The sequence below is a fragment of the Phaseolus vulgaris genome, chromosome 2 (genome assembly GCF_051622355.1).
Source record: "Phaseolus vulgaris cultivar YP4 chromosome 2, ASM5162235v1, whole genome shotgun sequence".
Lineage (NCBI taxonomy): Eukaryota > Viridiplantae > Streptophyta > Magnoliopsida > Fabales > Fabaceae > Phaseolus > Phaseolus vulgaris.
In genome coordinates, this window is record NC_143499.1 from 35182407 (window position 1) to 35200587 (window position 18181).

Consider the following 18181-nt stretch of genomic DNA (forward strand, 5'->3'; position numbering starts at 1 on the left):
TATTCATGTTTCAAGTCCAAAGTACTCTTGCATGTCAGGGTGTGTTAAGAGATTTAATATAAAATCATTTATATTTCTTTTCCTAACATTATAAGATCGTGAGGTTTTTAGCTAATGAGAATCCAGTGTTATCAATTGAGATTACAAAAAATGGTGGATATATAATAATCTACAATATCATATAGTAGATGGCATCATGGGCAAATAGCAAAAGTTGGTTTTCAACATTCTGTTATTTAACCAATGATACTAAATAGGAATAATAGTAATGGTATATTGCTAATTAGCAAACCATAAAAACCTGGTCTCTTGTCCGGCATAAGAACAACTACTAATTTTTCCATTTTCTAGTAGCAAGTATTAATTTCTTCTTCTACAAGTCCTATTGCCTTGGAAAGATGAATATATCTCAATATTCCTATTCATCCACTATTATCATTCCTATTCCATAATCAGTTGCGTTTTTATGATTTTTTCCTTGTGCATTTTAGCTTTGTTAAAGAAGCTTACTTATTTCCCTCTCTTTTTAATTTCTCTTGAAATAAAAGTTCTTCATTTCATCATAAAAAATCCAAAAAGAACCTTTCTCACTTGTAATCAATGATAAGTACATATAATAAGGAGCTCTTTAAATATGCATCATTAGTGAATGAATACTTGCCTTAACTGATAATGAAAGTGCCAAGGCAACTGCCCCTCGCAATCCTGACCAGATGAGAATAATAGCTTCTTTCCAATCCAAACCATATCCAAGATATCTTAGAAAGGGAAATAATACTCCAACTACAATGCATCGAGAAACTTGAACATATGCATAGAGAAGCAAGAGGTGGGTCCATGATGTTCCTAAAACAGACCAAATAATTTGTAGTCACTCTTTTTGGCACAACAAACATGAGTGTGAGCAAGAGCTCTCTCATACACAACAAAACTAAGATGATAGCAAGAACAATGCAAGACATAGTACGTAGATATATGATTTAAAGGAACAATTTAATGAAATTACAGTATCTATCTATGGACTTGCCAAAGTTCCTCGCCAACTTTGAGTACTTAAAAACTATGAAATACAGCTTTCTCCAGCATAATAAAGATTCATCAGCACTTTCATGCAAGATTGTTATGAAACTCCCATTTATTTAACATTATTTTCATGTATTTGCATTCAATATACTTCATCATGGTACAAATTTTCCCAATAAGAGAATGAGATGACTCTTCAAGTAATACTACCATGATAGAAAACAGTGTTGTCACTAAGTATTCCTTCAGCTATAACAACTCCACTGCAAAAAAGATGATATGAAAATATTAATGGAAGTGATATACCAGTAAGAATGTCCAACATTTGTTAAACCGGAAAAACATTTTCTATCTTTCCAATCCAAAACCATTAAAAGCATGTTTCACAAGTTATATTAATAGATTATAATTTAAGATTCCAACCAAGCCCTTACCTCAAAATGAAAATTAAGGTATTAGCTATATAAGCAATCATTTCCCTGGACAAAATAAATAAAAGGATTAAAACACAATTACACTTGACTACAAAATATAAATACAGAAAATAAGAGGATTCCATATGACAATATTAGGTGTGCCTTGCTGCACCAGCAAGGCATATAGTAATTAACTGTTTTAGCTTCAAGTCAGAATTTTTTTTCTTGTGTCTTTATAGAGATAGAGTATTAAGACGGACAAAAAACGATACATAAAAGAGGACAGGAAATCTGCTTAAATTAAACACAACACTGATTTATTATGTTTGAGTAGTCTTGGCTTTTCATTTTGTTGGAAATCCCACGTCAACTAGTATTATATAAGTGGAACATAACCCTCATCTAACAAGCTAGTTTTATAGAATCGAGTTAGACTCTCAAATTGTAACATAGTATCAAAGTTTATATTAGCAATTTTTATTAAGCCTAACAAGTCACCCACTATTTGAACATTACCAAACAACTCATAAATATCAAGTATTGCAAAGTTCACGTTCAAGATTGTTAAAATAGGTTTTAAATAGGCTTTATTGAAAATTTGTTGTGTCCTCTAGATATGACCTTTCTTATTCTTTTCTCTTCTCTGAACTACTAATGTCATTATAAATATGAGAACTCAAAGAGAAGGAAATCAAGCTCTTTGATACATTTTCTCATCTTTTATTGTATATATCTCAAGTTGATATCAGAGCAAGATTCTCCTTGTTATGTTATTAATTTCTGATTTGGATCCATAGGACTATCCACTGAGTTACAATCAATCATATATGTCTCTTATAGGAAGTCTAAAGCATATTTCCTTTGAGAAATTGCAATACCTTCCTTTGATTGGGTTACTTTAATGCCCAAAAATATTTAAAACTTCCAAGATCCTTGGTTTGAAAATGATTGTTGAGACCCCTAGACATTGATTGTTGGCCACTGGAGAGAAAGTATCATTGTAGTTGAGCCCAAAGATCTGAGTATCATTATAGTTACCTGGATATTCCTCAAGAAAGATAAGTCTGAAGTTTTTCATTTGTTTGTAAATTTTTACAAAATGGTTCACAATTTGAAAGTCCAATTAAGAGATTATGTTCTGATAATGGAAGAGAATATGTGAACCAGAACCTTTCCAAGTTCCTTAAGAAAATGGAGTTGTTCATGAACTAACCTGTGTGGACACTTCTCAACAAAATGAGGTTGCTGAAAGGAAAAATCGTCTTCTTGAGGTAACTAGAACTTTACTTTTCAAACGTTTGTTCCTAGATCTTACTGGGGGGAAGCAATCCTGACTGCCACGTATTTGATTAATAGATTACCCTCTCGGGTTCTAGAGGGTGTTACTCCTATTCAGCTTATGACCACAGTCTATCTTTCTATTCCCATTTTGACTAGTCTTCAGGGTCGTGTCTTTGGTTGTCCAGCTTTTGTCCATGTTCATAGTCCGTATCGGGGTAGGTTAGATCCTCGCTCCATCAAATGTTAGTGATTTGATTTTATTTGATTTGTACAACTTTAAACACCCATTATTTCTGGCTTTCATTACCTATTATTTCTTTTCTTAATTAGGTGGTAAAACAGCCTATAAATAGAGACTGTAATCACATTTGTAATACGCATCAAAAATACATTCCATCTATTTCTTAACTCTCCCCATATTTTTGGTTGTGTATGCTTTGTTCATAATATTTCCTCATGTGTCTTCTATTACTATTCCTAAAAATGTGACAGTAGCATTTGATCATCCAAGATAACGACAAGCCATGATTTTTGAATTTCATGCTATTGAACATAACAGTTCATGGAAGTTAATTTCTTTTCCATCTAAAAAGATTATGATTGGTTGTACCATTAAAGTTGAACGTAATGGTGAAGTTGATGGCCTCAAAGTTGTCAAAAATATACTCTCTTTTTCTTTATTTTATCAAGTTGGTAATAGAGTTTATAGCTCATCTAGGAAATCGCCTGGTTCAATAGACATTTGTGGAAGGGGTTTGTTGGGAAGTCTCACATCAGCTGCCTCAAGTCTAGGATTGTGGCTTCTATATCTGTTGGGGAACTTCACTTATGCCAATTGGTTTTAAGTTGAAATGTAACAATAATTAATAAAATATTTCTTTTCTCACTCTAACTATTCAAGTACACTTATAGATATAGGACATTTGACAAGGTTCTCTTACCATTTTGAAGGCAATGGGCAAATCAAGATCACAAGGTATGTTTAAGGATTCTTAATAAGAATGACTACTTACCTTGGTTAGGGAACTTGAATTTGTTGGACGAGTACCAATAGATGTGATAGAGAGTCGTGAACCATTACCTATAGCAACTTTTTTCGAACATGTGTATGGTGTTTTTGTGGAAAGATTAGTGTTGTGAGCAGTAAGGTGATGAGACGCACCAATATCAGAGTACCAAAGAGAATCATGAAGAGTAGTTGGGGTGCCAAGGATCGATGGTTCATCATCACTAAGAGACGAAGAAAAATGAGTGGTGTTAGCAGTAATCTGAGAGGGAGTTGAGGAATCAAACCTATGCCAGCAATGAAGTGCAGTGTGCCCATATTTTCCACAAATTTGACATTGCACCCGAAACGAAAAAGTATTGGATGGCACCTTGTTGTAGTTCTTGGAGTTTGAAAAACGAGGTTTGGAAGAGAAACGTTGTTTACCAGGACCAGAGGTGTGGGTTGAAGAAAAAGGTTTGGTAGAATTGGAGTTTGAATGAGAGAACGAAGATGGAATAGAGGAAACATGTGCCTGCAGAATTTGATCCATAGAATATTTGGCTTTTTCTATACATCCTTCTTTTTCTATACCGTGTAGGGATCAAGACATGATGCTACTGATGTGATGAATGAATCATATTCATCAAACAACCCATCAAGGATAGCGTCAATGTGATCCTCTATAGAGATGGGGCAATCCACAGCAGCCAAGTTGTCCACAGTTTTCTTGATTTCAATAAGGTAGGCAGAGACAAATCGTTCTTTCTTGGGCGTGCGCAGAAGCTGTTTGTGTTTCTTGATTTGGGCTCTGGTTTGGGATGCGTAGTGAGTTTGGAGGGTATGCCAAACTTGATGCGACGAATTCAGGCCAACTATTTTGGTGAGAATACCGGAAGTCATGGAAGCCAATAACCAAGCTAGGATGGATTGGTCCTGGCGATCATAGATGTTGGAGATCCCACATCGACTAGAGATGAGAATATTTCATTGTATATAAGTGGGTGCAAACCTCACCCCATAAGCCGGTTTTATGAGGTTTAGTTAGGCATAAAGTCCTTGGGATAGAGGTTGCTTATTCTAGACGGGGCATCTTTATTTTTCAAAGAAAATACATCTTGATCTCCTCAAAGAGACTAGTAAGTTGGGTTGCAAGACCACTGAAGTGCCAATAGAGCAAAATCATAGGATTGGGAATGGTGAGGAAAATCCAAAGGTGGAGAAGACACAATATCAAAGACTTGTGGGAAAACTCATGTATCTATCACACACTAGGCCAGACATAGCTTATGCAATTAGTGTGGTTAGCCAATTCATGCATGATCCAAGAGAAAGACACTTGCAAGCAGTAAATAGAATTATTCAGTACTTAAAAGCCTCTCCAAGGAAAGGATTGCTATTCAAAAAAGGCGAAAACTTGTCCATGAAAATATAGACTGATGCTGACTATGCAGGATCAATTGTTGATAGGAGATCCACCATAGGCTATTGCATGTTCCTGGGTGGAAATCTGGTGACATGGAGGAGCAAAAAACAAAACGTAGTTGCAAGATCAAGTGCAGAAGCAGAATTTAGAGTCATGGCTCAAGGTGTTTGTGAACTATTATGGATGAAGATCATCCTCGATGATCTCAAAATAAAATATGAAGCTCCTATGGGTTTGGTGTGTGATAATAAATCCACCATCAGTATTGCACACAATCCAGTTCAACATGACCGAACAAAGCACGTAGATATAGACCGACATTTCATTAAGGAGAAGTTGGATAATGGTCTTATAGCCATCGAGTACATCCCTTCAAGACTCCAATTGGCAGACATGTTTACTAAGGAACTTCCCACAAAACAATTCAAAGATCTTACTTGCAAGTTGGGAATGATAAATATCCATTCACCAACTTGAGGGGGAGTGTTGCATAATCAAGAGAATTCTTCTATAAATAAGTGCAGATTTCATTCTCTATTTATTAGGACAGATTTGTTAGTGATTTGATTTGATTTGTACAACTTTAATCACCCATTATTTCTTGCTTTCATTACCTATTATTTCTTTCTTTAATTAGGTTGTAAATAGTCTATAAATTGATACTGTAATTACATTTGTAAATTACACCAGAAATACATTTCATCTATTTCTTATAGATGAGATATTTGGGATTAACAGAAGGAGAAGAGTCACCATCGGCAGAGATGAGACGCGGCGGGATACAGGAGCTATCCAAGAAGTAAAGAAGATCAAGGCTGCAGAGGGTTGCAGTGACTTGTTGTCTCCAGACCAAGAAATGATCAAGCTTCAAGGGTATGAGTGTATGAAAAATGTGGGAAGAAGAGCCTCGGGTTTGGAAGAAAAAATTTTAACAGTGGTTGATGATGAAGCCATAGCTTGCTTTGGATACCATAAAAGGTTGAAGAGAGAGATGCGAGAAAAGAATGTATTATTCAGTATTTCACCGTATACAAAGGACAGAAGACAGTGGATATTTATAATACCCAATACTGCATAAGATGCGGGTAAAGTTGTTTTAACTTCTATAACTAACGAGGTCAGATATCTACCTATGTTGATCTTGTTTTCCACAACATCTAACCACATTATTCTGTTAAGATATTAAGGTTGGTTCAAGGTCTTATTATTCACAGGAAGATGAGTTGAAAGATATCTATGTTAACTTCACAAACACTCTTTCCGTGAAGCAATGGACTGTTTTATAAAAAGTGACATCCATAGAAACATATATAGGACAGTAGCTGAAAGGGATTACACTATTCAAAACACGAGTATTTTGTTTACTACATTAGTAGAAATGAATACAACTTTCCCTGATAAGACATAGGAACAAACCTTTAGAATAGTAAAACTCTAGCAAAGTCAAGTAAAAGACATTTTTTTCACTCTAAAATCTGATTTGGTTGAAGGGTATCTGCACAAGTAAGCTCCTGAACACCATTATCAAAATGTAATTTTTTAATTGGTTGCCAAATTGAATTTGAATCATGGTATAAATTTACAAACAATTGGAAAACATCAAATGGATCTTTTCTAAGAAAAATCCATGTCACTCGAGTGCAATTATCTATAAAGGAACAAATTAACAAATCATTTTGCACCAGATATATTACAAACAATCAGGAGACCCCACACATCTGTATGAACAAAAGGCTTAACATACTTCATAAAATCAAAAGTTGAATGATAGTGTTTAGCAAATTGTTATACTTCACAAATAATATTTTTATTGCTTCTGTATCAAGTGTACACAGAAAATTCTGGTTCAAAAAAAGTGTATGCAGAAAATTAGAAGAAGAAAAAAACTCTCCCATAGATGAACTTAATTTCTAGTCACAAAGTAAAAGGCATACCAAAAGTGATGCAAGCTTTGTTGACTTTCACCCTTAAAAGCTGTTCTTGCAAATGCAGAATAAAACCTGTAGAACGATTTCAATAATCAGATTTCAACAAAGGGATATTACCCATTACATACTAAAGGTCACCTTACATTCCCAAAGACATCACCGTCAAAACACCTGAGACACCTGAACCCTCCTGGGCCTGTAAAAGATTTTGACCATCAATTTCTTCATGCACAAGATAGAATTAACTTAAGATAACACCAATACATCCAAGAAATTAGAGTTACAAAACCAATACTTTCTACTTCTGTAAGTATTAATAATACAAATATAATCTCTAAATTTAGGAAAAGATGAATTCAAATTTGAATGGTACTTACAGTGAAATAAGCAATGTAGCTAACAGCAAATGTTAGAGCAATCTCAATCACTGTATCATTAAAAATAAACCCTAGCCACAAAACAGATGCAATCCCAAAAGCAAGACCCATTCCTACACTGGACCGAGCAAACAGTCAAATGAGTGAAGATATCTTTTACCACTATTGCTACAAAAAAGTAGGTGAAACCTACGCTCCAAGTGAAACTTGTGCTAGAAATTTGATTATAGCAACCCAATTGAAGGTCTCTCCAAGAACCATCCGATAGAAAAGAGTATAAACCACAATAGCCGTCCTGGACAAGAACAAAGATTCAGCTTTGACAAATACCAATACAAAAAAAAAACAAAACATTCATTCAAAAATCATCTACCACTTCTTACAACATAGACTCATTTGGCAAAATACATGAATTCATTTGAAGAGTAGATGTTAGTTAAAGAAGTGCAAAGTGTACTAAAAGTACCCATCATTCATCAAGGATTCCCCTTCAATTATTGTGCTTAGTTTTTTGCTGGCACCAAGATCTTTCAACAAAGCCACAACAGCAACAGGATCAGTTGCACTCAGAAGTCCCCCAAGCAACAGTGATGTTTTCCAGCTCCAATTGTATGGAAAAGTAAGCTGTATTACGACAAACGAGCTATAATCATATAAGACAAATAATGAAATCTAAACACATCAACTCACATACCTTCATAACAACTCCAAGACAAACAGTTGAAATCGCAACACCAGGACCAGCTAGTAAGATCATTTGTGCAAGACACCTCTGCATTTAGTCCAAAGTGCATCTTGTGTTGTAACATCAGGCATTTTATGAATAATAGTCGTTGACTTATATTATTATAATAAAAACATCAAGTTTGCTCCCTATTTAGTAACCTCGAGGATTTAATTTCTTCATCGTCCATCAGGTATTACTGATAATTGTATTAAACAATTATTTAACCTCATTTTGTACATTAAAGATTTCAAAATAATTGATATTAGAATTAGTTTGTTTGTAGCTCGGTTTTTAAGTTCATCTCCTTTAGTTTATATAGCTTTTCTTAGAATATTTAGTTTTCTTACATATATAAGATACGAAATGTCATAACAGAAAGAAAGTATAAAAAGAAAATAAAAAGAGGTATAGGATTAATCCCTTGTATGTAATAAACATATAGGATTATGTATTTATAAGAAAAATACAAAACGTATGGACTAAGCCCGTTACATCTAACACTCACCCTCAAGCAAGTGCAAGTAAATCGTATGTACCAAGTTTGTTACAAATATAATCAATTTTACGTTCCCGTAAAGATTTAGTGAAAATATCTTCTAATTGATCATTCGAATTAACAAACATCAGTCTTAATGTCTCCAGATACAATCTTTTCTCGAATAAAATAGCAAACAATCTCAATATATTGAGAATTGATCTTAATAGTAAGAGCAATCTGACTGTCACGTATAAGTGTCATTTAAGTGACCTCTCCAAATTGCAATTCTTTAAGTAGCTATTTAAACCAAATAAGCTCACAAGTACCCAAGGCCATAACTCTATTCTACTTCTGGACTAGATCTTGCCACAACATTTTTGCTTCTTGCTCTCCCAAGAGATCAAGTTATCACCAATGAAGACACAATATTCGGAAATGGATCCTCTATCAGAAAGAGATATTGCCCAATCAGCATCTAAATAACAGATAACTTTAGTATGGTTATTGTGACAGTATAGCAAACATTTTTCAGGAGATCCTTTAATGTACTTCAATATATGAATGACTGCATTCCAATGATCTATACATGGGAAATTAAGAAATTGACTTATCACACTGACTGCAAAGGAAATATCAGGACGAGTAACAATAACATAGTTCAATTTTCCAACGAATCTTTTGTATTTCTCAGGATCTGAGAGAGGCTTTCCTAATTAGGTAGGAGTTTGGCATTAGGATCCATGGGTGTGTCAATAGATTTTGAATTTCATTAACCCAATTTCCTCCAAAAAATTCAATGTGTACTTTCTTTGAGAGATAACAATACCATTATTGAATTGTGCTACCTCAATTCCCAACAAATATCTGAGTTTACCAAGATCTTTGGTCTGAAAGTGGTGACACAAGATGTTGCTTTACCTGTAAGAACAATGTCATCAACACATAGTACTACATAGATACACGCAACACTCGACTGAGTAAAAAACTGAATGATTTGCCTCACTGCAAGTCATACCAAATTGTTGAACATTGTTAAATTTTCCAAACTAGGTTCTAAGAGACTGCTTGAGGCCAAATAAATACTTGCGCAACATACCAATTCGAAAGACTCCCCCTAAACATTAAAACCCTGAAGGTTGCTCCATATAATTTTCTTCCTACAAATCCCCATTAAGAAGAACATTTTTGACATCCAATTGATAAAGATGTCATCGTTGAAGAGCAGTCATAGCTATGAATAAGCAAACAAAAGTTATTTTTGCCAATGAAGAAAAAGTATCACCATAGTCCAAACCAAAAACTTTGTGTATAATCTTTAGCCACAAGGTGAGCTTTGAGAGGAGCAATAGTACCATCAACACCAACTTTGATAGCAAAAATTCACCTACAACCAACAACAAGTTTTCCAGAGGGTAAAGGAATGAGTTTCCAGGTTCCACTATTCTAAAGAACACTTTATCAAGTATGACCTAACGCCAATTAGGATAGGCTAAGGAATCATCACCTATAGAATTTTTGGAATGGACACAAAAGAAATAGACGAAAGGTAGGTATAAAATGGTTGACAAAATCTATGTAACTCAAAGCAGTATAATAAGGAGAGAGATTACGGATATAGCATATATCTTTACGAATAGAAATAAGAAGATCAAGTTCAATTATCAGAGTCGTAGGGGATGGAAGACTTGGCACTAGGAGAGAGTCAGGCGCTAGACAATAGAAAGTCTATCGACAATTGTACACCTGAAGAATTGGTGGAGATGGGGCATCTTTAGGAGCACTAAACACAATAATAAGATCACATACAATTGGGATATTAACTTGATCAAATGGAGACACAAGAGGAGACTTAAAGTAAAGGGAAGACTCACTGAAGGTGACATCTAATGAAATAAAATAACAGTTAAAAGAAGGAGAGAAACATTTATATTCTTTTTTGTAATCTAGTGAATCCTAAAAAGACACATTTGTGTGACCTTGTAGATAATTTATCAAGACCAGGACTAAAATTACGAACAAAGCATGTGGACCTAAAAACTTTAAGAAGGGATGGAAAGGCTCATAAGGAAATAAAATAGGTTGAGGAATTTTGTTATCTAAATTCGAAGATGGCATGCGATTGTTTAAGAAATTAGAACGATTTTTTATTAAAAAATAACCAAGTACATCTTGAATAATCATCAATAAAGGTAACAAGATACTGAAATCCTAAATTGGACTGAACACGACTTAGTCCCAAAATGTTAGAGTGAATTAAAGCAAAAAGGAAAGCACGTTGTGAGACATTACTAGGAAGAGAACTATAACTGTGTTTCCTTAACTGACATGACTCACAAGACAAACTTGATAACTTGGACAAACTTGGAACAGGTTGTTGCATCTTGGCAAGACTAGGATGACTCATCTAAGCATGAATTAGAGATGGAGAATCCATTACCATGCAAATATTCATAAGTGATAAAGACCATGAGACTCACATCCGGTGTCAATCATTTGTCTTGGACTTTGGTCCTATAAACAAATAAAATCTTTAGTAAGAGAAATAACACAATCAAGGAAACAAGTGAGAAGACTAATGAATAATAAGTTAAATGAGACTCGGGGACATAAAAAACATTATCAATAGATAAAAAAGGAAGAAGATGAATAGTATCAACATCATGTGATGAGACCCTAGAACCATTAGTCATGGTAATAGATGGTAAATAACACAAACTAGACCAAGAAGAGAAAAAATATTTGTTACCAGTAATGTGATATGTGGCACCTGAGTCTAGAACCCTAGGGCCAAGAGAATTGGAGTAAGTAAGGCCAGCAAAAGATGTATCTGAATCAAAAGCAGTGGAACTAGAGTTCTGACGATCCTCATACCATTTGAGAAATTCATTGCAAATAACAAGTTGTCTTGAGGTATCAAATGAAGTAGGTCACAAAGTAGACGGTTGCGCAGGAGTAGTTTGGACAACTATAGTAGATCGAGGAGGAGGACCTTGTAAGGCATAACACCTGTCAATTATGTGGCTTAGCTTGTGACAATATTTACACTTGCAAAGGCGATTGCGATCATCACACTAAGATACCAAAGCAGAAGAGTCATCAGTGGAAGCAGGTATATCAATGGTTGGTTAACCTGTGTGGAACAAGTGGAAGTAAAATTAGGCACAAATGGGATCCCAAAATCTAATCACAAACTTGTGAATAAACATTAGGAAGTCCATGTAAAGACAATAACATGAAGAACTTTTACCTTTGCTCAAGATCTTGAGAAGGAGCGGAGACAGAAAGCAAGAGCTCATTGAAGTTGTGAAGAAAAGCATGAATTTTACCCAAATATTCAGCCATTGTACCATCAAGACGTCTGCGGCAATAATACTAAGGAGATTTTGACAAACACCGTAAAGATGTTGAGTATCATTGTTGTACAATAATTTGGCATGTTTCCAAACTTCTAAACATGTCTCATAAGCATAAAATATTTGTTTTAAAGATTAGTGAATAGTAGACTTGAGAACAAAGCATAATCGTGCATCAATTTTCAACCAACAGAAAACCTCACTTTTAGTTATAGTGGCCACACTCTAGGTAAGATGATCAATATAACCCTGACTCTTTAGCCATAGTTTAATGCTTGTTGCCTAACTATCATAATTAGTTCCATCCAATTTGTCAATGGATAGATGTACATTGACATAATTAGTATAGATGGACGGATCAAGCATAGTGGCAGTAGAAGAGGCCATAGTAGAAGAGGAGAGAGAAAAAACCCTTAAAATTCCAACAAACTCTTATCAAGTTGACAAGGGAAGATACAGAATGAGGACGTCAAGGCAATCTCAACGTTGGTAATCGTCGTCAGAAAAAAGGTCAGATGCGCCACCACGCATTGCGAAAAGTGATGGCAGTGACGCGACTTGAAGAGGCGTGTGAGGGCACGTCGGAGCTCCGATATTTATAATCTTTGCAGCATGATGGTCGCCTGAACGGAGGTGTCACCGATCCAAATGGAAGCAGTGGCAGAAAAAAGAAATGACTGGTGAACAGTAGGTTCACCATAAAGTCAAAGATTTTACCTAGCTCTTGATACCGTATGAAAATAAACTAAAAAGAGGTATAGGATTAAATCTCTTTTGTGTAATGAACACATAGTGTTCTGTATTTATAGATAAGAAACATACAAAAAGTATGGGCTAAGCCCGTTACTTCTAACAAAAACCATCACTTATAAATCACTAAATTGTACTCAGAAGAATCCAAGAAAAGAAACCTTAATTTGGTGAACTTCCATTAAGAATGAGCTCTCAAAAAGGAGAGCAGGAAGAAAAACAGCTAACAAAAGGTCTGGATCAATCTCTGACCCTGCATATAAAAAATATCAATCACTTCAATTATATTTAAACAAGAAGCAGTGAGAATGAAAGCTTCTTAAATTGAAAATTTTCTAAAATCCCAGTATATTCACATGCTCCAAGGCTGTAGATTGAAAAGCCTTTTCCTTTTTATTGGTAAGAACATAAGTTTCAAAGTAACTAGAACAAAAACAGAACAAACTTACAAAGACGAATTCCATCTCCAATCTTTCCCAGCCGATGATGAGTACCATATTCTGTTTAGAAATGCACCATCAATCAGCCAAGTCATTAACATTAAATAAAAAAGTATTTTATACGAGAATGCCAAAAAGGAGTAAATTTAAATGAAAAGAACAGTTAAGAACCCTGTTCAAAGGGAAAAAGTTAAACTGTGAAGAAGGCTTATCTTTCAGCTGTCACATAGATTGGCAGAAAATAGTTTTCCTTCTCTAGAAAACCTAGAAAAGGACCATTGTCTTAGGACTAATTTCCATACCCAGGATTTAAATTCAGAAATGCAACATTTTCCAATAACAGGAAAGTTTTCTGAGACCCAGGTAACCTCTGATGAGGCAAAGAACGAAGCAAAATTATAAAAAAGAAATGATAATCAATATAGAATAAGTTTAATAATTTCTACAAAATATAAACCTAAAGAAAAAAATTTGACAACATTTTCTAGTCTCCTTGAGAATGTCATCATCCCTGGTGAGTTAGGTGACGTTTCTAAGGTATGTACCTTAGATTAGATGGTTATGTATGAATATAACTAGTTAAAAGAATAGGAATCAGTAATTTGCAAAAGAATTCTATGAAAATATTTTGTCTGATCTATATTGAATTCCCATGATTATTATTTTGAAATTTCATTTCCAACAATATCATGATATTTTGAAATATGTTTAAATGTGTACAGTCCTTCGTTGGAGCTTCAAACAAGAAGCTCAAAAGGATCAAATTAGAATAAAACAAATGATGTATATAGAATCAACAAAGAGTAAAAGTTCAACTATAAACTGTTTATTTCCTATTCACTTCCCTTTGCTTTCAAATACTGTCTTTTTCTTCCCCAAACATGGTGAATAATACCATCTCGGCCCGATGTTGGTACAAGAATATGATTGGCATCTAAAGAGTAAAAAAAACATGTTTCAATATCATACCCAACTCGTTTAAATTTTATCTAGTATTTGACTAAAACAGGAAAAGGAGGAGGCCAAAGGGTGTGTCTCAATTTTTCTCCAGTCAGTTATCGTCCTTATATAGAAAGTCAACACCCCCAGATGAAGCCTTTGACACTAAAAAATCTGTCTTTTTCCTTCCTCATCACACCAAACCCAGGCAAAGAAGTCTAAGATTAGGGTGGTTCATTCTAGAAAGCAAACTATAACAACAACATCAACAACAAAAAGGAGAATAAAAAAGAGAAGGGTAGGACCTATAGATCCAAGTGCAATGCCAATTATGAGCAAGGCAACGGTGTAAGGAACTCTAGTCCCACGCAAGAGGTGCCTACAAGCAATCCCCAGAGCCAAACTGAGACCAAAGAAGATCACTGCATCTGCTGGACTGGAGTGTTCCCCTGAAGAGGAAGGAGCAGAAGCAGCAGAGACAACAGAAAGGGAAAAGGAAAGGGAAAGTGAAAGGGGTTGCTGCTCTTGTTCTTGCTCCATTTGCAGCAGTGGTGATGTTGAGAGATGAAAACTGGGAAGCAGCTATTATCAGGTTCGGGAAAAAATTTGGATCAATCACAAACTGAGACACGTGCAAAAGAGAGAGAGAGAGAGAAGGTTGCATATTTGTTTTATTTTGTCTGTGTAATCTAGCTGCTGACTGAAGAGTGATGATGTTCTACACGACAAAACAATGTGGCGGTGATTATACTTCGTTGACTAATGACTACAACTGTACAACAATCCTTCTGAAAAACATCAAGTTAGAGAAAAGTGTTACTTCTCATGTTCAAATTTTCAGATGAAAAAACTTAGTTGGAAAAGTAGACTTTATTAATATTAATTAGATTGATTTTACGATGAAGATGAGTTATGTGCAGTAAATTCATGGTCAGAGCATCTCCATGGGAACTAATGAGAAACTGTGTTCTTCCTAGGAACTTGAAATGTTCTTTTTTCTCCTTCATTTTTTAAAGTTAAAAACTTGTTTATTTTTATTTTAGTCAGGTTTTCAAATTTTCATTCTCTTTTTTTGAATAATAAAGTTTCATACAGGTATTCTCTCATTCTCCTAATCTCCAAATCTCCATGTGAGTTTTTATTTTAATTATACAAATTCAAATTAAAAATTATAATGGAAATGTCAATAAATTAAAACTTTGTTAGCATAAATAGATTAAACTTATCCCTATTTAAAATGAAAATAAAAATATTAATGTCAAAAAATGTATTCTTATTTAATATTATTTACATGACCTTTTAAAATATGTATATATATAATAGTACGCAAGTAATATATTGGAAGCCTTATCCTTTAAATTCTTTTATTTAAATTTTATGCTATACAATCTTGTTATAAATACTTGATTTTTTAAATTTTCTTAAAATATTAATAAAATATAATCATTACTCGTACATTACATGAATTAAATTACTAGAAAATACATAATTTTCTTCTAAAAAACTATTTAATAATTTCTTTTATCTGATACATTAACACATATTTGAATATCTTTTTTTCAAGTACGTGATATTGTATAGCACTTTTTGTTTGATACCTAAGAATGTTAAAATTGAAAAATAGACTTCGAAAGTATGATTCAGTTGTCACTGTTAGTTTTTCTATATTTTTGTACGAAAGTATGCATATTTTCTTCTTCTTCACTTCTTTCTCTTTTTCTTTTTCTTTTTATTCTTTCTTCTTTTTTCCTCTTTCCTTTACCTTACTATTTGTCTTCTTCTCCCTTCTTTTCTCCTCCTTCCTTTTCTTTTATTCTTCCCTCTTCCTTTTTCATTGTTTCTTTTCTATATTCATTCTATTTTTTTACAGTGCTCCAACATCTTTTATTATTCCTCGTTCTTCATCTTCTTTCTTTTATTTTCCTTTTTTTTCTCTATTTTTTGTCATGGTGTAATATTTGTTGTTGGTGATTTCTTGATTATGGTAAAAGTTATGAATATTTGAAGGAGAGCATAAGGATGAGGTGTTTGAACATTAATAACTACTTTTGTAAGACAAAAATAACATTACAAGGGAGAATTCAATTGTTTTTTAAAAAATTGTATTTAAAAGATTTCTTTTCATTTTAAAAGGATTTTGCAAGAATATAAAATCTTTTAAGGATATAAAGACATAAGAACGCAAAGACTTTATATTGTTTTGTCTGAGTTTAATTTTTGAAAATTTCCAAGTTTCACTATTTCTTGATCACACGAACAAATATTCTTAATAAAGCAAATAAACAAAAACAGTAGATTCTCTAGACATTTTTCACTAGTTATTTTTTAAGTATTCTTTAAAAGTAATTTCTAGATGCTTTTATACTCTCCAAAATAGAACAAAAGTTGTTATAAATCAAAATATATTAGATAGATGGATTGAGAAGATTATACTCACTAAAATCTCGAAGAAAAACTAGTTTTTCATCTTTAGACAATATTTCCTTTAAATATGTGTTTCTCAATTTTCTTATGTGAAAATACATATAAATACATATGAAACTTTTGGAAGTAACCATATGTTGAATGTCTTTATGTAACCATGTCATTTAATGTTTCACAAATTAGTTTCAATGAAGAGATAGTTGATTTATCTTGTTGTAGTCAGAAGACTATTTTTTTTAGAAACAAAGGTTGAGTTCAAGAGATGGAGGAATTAAACTTTGAAAGATTTTCAAAATTGGATGAAAAGTTGACTTTGAATCAAAGATAAAACATTCAACAAGTTTTTTGGTTTAAAGAAGTGCTAAAATAATGTTTAAGTAATCTTCCACTTTAGAAAATGCTTGTGTTTGCTCTAATTTTAAATATGTAAAGGTAGGAAGAAAAGAGAAATATAAAAAAAAATATATTGTTTCACTCTTACAATAGAGTTACATCCAGTTGTATATTCACTATTATTAGACCAATTCACTATCATTCAAAGATTTACAAGACTCTTAGGTAAGAAACTAGAATGAAGAATTAACACACCAATATTTGAAACTCTACAATATCCTTTACAACCTTTTGTGAAACTTTATCACAAGAATCACCTTAACCACCCTAGTCAATAACTTACATAGATAAGAATGGAATAAAAAATAACAATCCCACTTGGACATAACTTGGGTAGAGAAATGAAAAAAATAAAGACTTAAAAGTGATTCATGAAAATAATTTTATTCACACTCAATAGCTTTAATCATATATATTTTGACTATAATCATGAATAAATTTATTATTTTAATTAAAATTCGTCTAAATGGTTTTTTTTTTAATTTAACCGTTATTTCTATTAATTATGTACTTTTGAGGTAGATGGTCTAATATTTCTCAAGATAGATGGTTTGAAGGAAACATTTACGACTGTGAATGAGCTGAATATGCAAAAGCCCGATTTGCTTCTTTGAATCATATCAGCAAAAAAAATTAGGAGAAGAATAAGAGAATAAAATCTACAATATCTTCAAAACATAATTGAAAACAAAGCTACTACAAAATACAAAGAATTAATGTCTCATAAGTGTTCTTATATAACTATGCTTATGAATCCACTTTTAAGTTGTCTCACATATTAATTAAATGATTTTTTATAAAAAAAAACATAATAAATAAAATATGATATTATCAAGAGTTAATGTAAAAAGAATACATATTTTATTGTTATTACATACAACACAAATTCGTAAGTAAGACCTTAAATCCATATGTAATGCTGCAGATTTTATTAGACTCAAACCCAAGTCCCTTCAATTACCAAAGAATCTTTAACCACTACACCAGACAAATTCTTTTGTCATATTATGATTTTTATTATACTTATTATTATTATTAATATCATTTATATTTTTAATATTATTAACTATTGTTAATATTATAAATATTAATAATATTTAATCAAAATTCGTATGTAATGCTCACTTTACATAGGATCCAGATCCGTATGTAAAAATCCATATGTAACGCTAACTTTACATACGGATCTAAATTCGTATATAAAATTATGTATGTAATGCGTACTTTACATACGAATCCAT

The 18181-nt window shown here is 33.0% G+C and overlaps 1 protein-coding gene across 15 annotated transcripts in view; it reads right to left on the bottom strand.

Annotated features, from left to right (window-relative positions):
* Positions 1-14862, bottom strand: part of LOC137811650 (sodium/hydrogen exchanger 7) — a 42450-nt gene extending 27588 nt beyond the window's left edge. For 3 of the 15 annotated variants that reach the window (XM_068613454.2, XM_068613455.2, XM_068613453.2), the window contains exons 1-12: positions 14429-14837; positions 13194-13244; positions 12906-12997; positions 8131-8208; positions 7903-8060; positions 7630-7731; positions 7437-7554; positions 7203-7255; positions 7066-7131; positions 1458-1502; positions 1234-1286; positions 662-846 (exon numbers count right to left, since the gene is read on the bottom strand). In XM_068613454.2, coding sequence (XP_068469555.1) covers positions 662-846; positions 1234-1286; positions 1458-1502; positions 7066-7131; positions 7203-7255; positions 7437-7554; positions 7630-7731; positions 7903-8060; positions 8131-8208; positions 12906-12997; positions 13194-13244; positions 14429-14663 — 1236 coding nt within the window. In that variant the 5' untranslated portion in view covers positions 14664-14837. Of the gene's footprint in view, positions 1-661; positions 847-1233; positions 1287-1457; positions 1503-7065; positions 7132-7197; positions 7256-7436; positions 7555-7629; positions 7732-7902; positions 8061-8130; positions 8209-11078; positions 11159-12905; positions 12998-13193; positions 14119-14428 lie in introns of those variants that run through there. The other 12 variants (XR_016518670.1, XR_016518669.1, XM_090298677.1 and 9 more) reach the window with 9 other exon arrangements.
* Positions 14863-18181: the final 3319 nt, after the last annotated feature.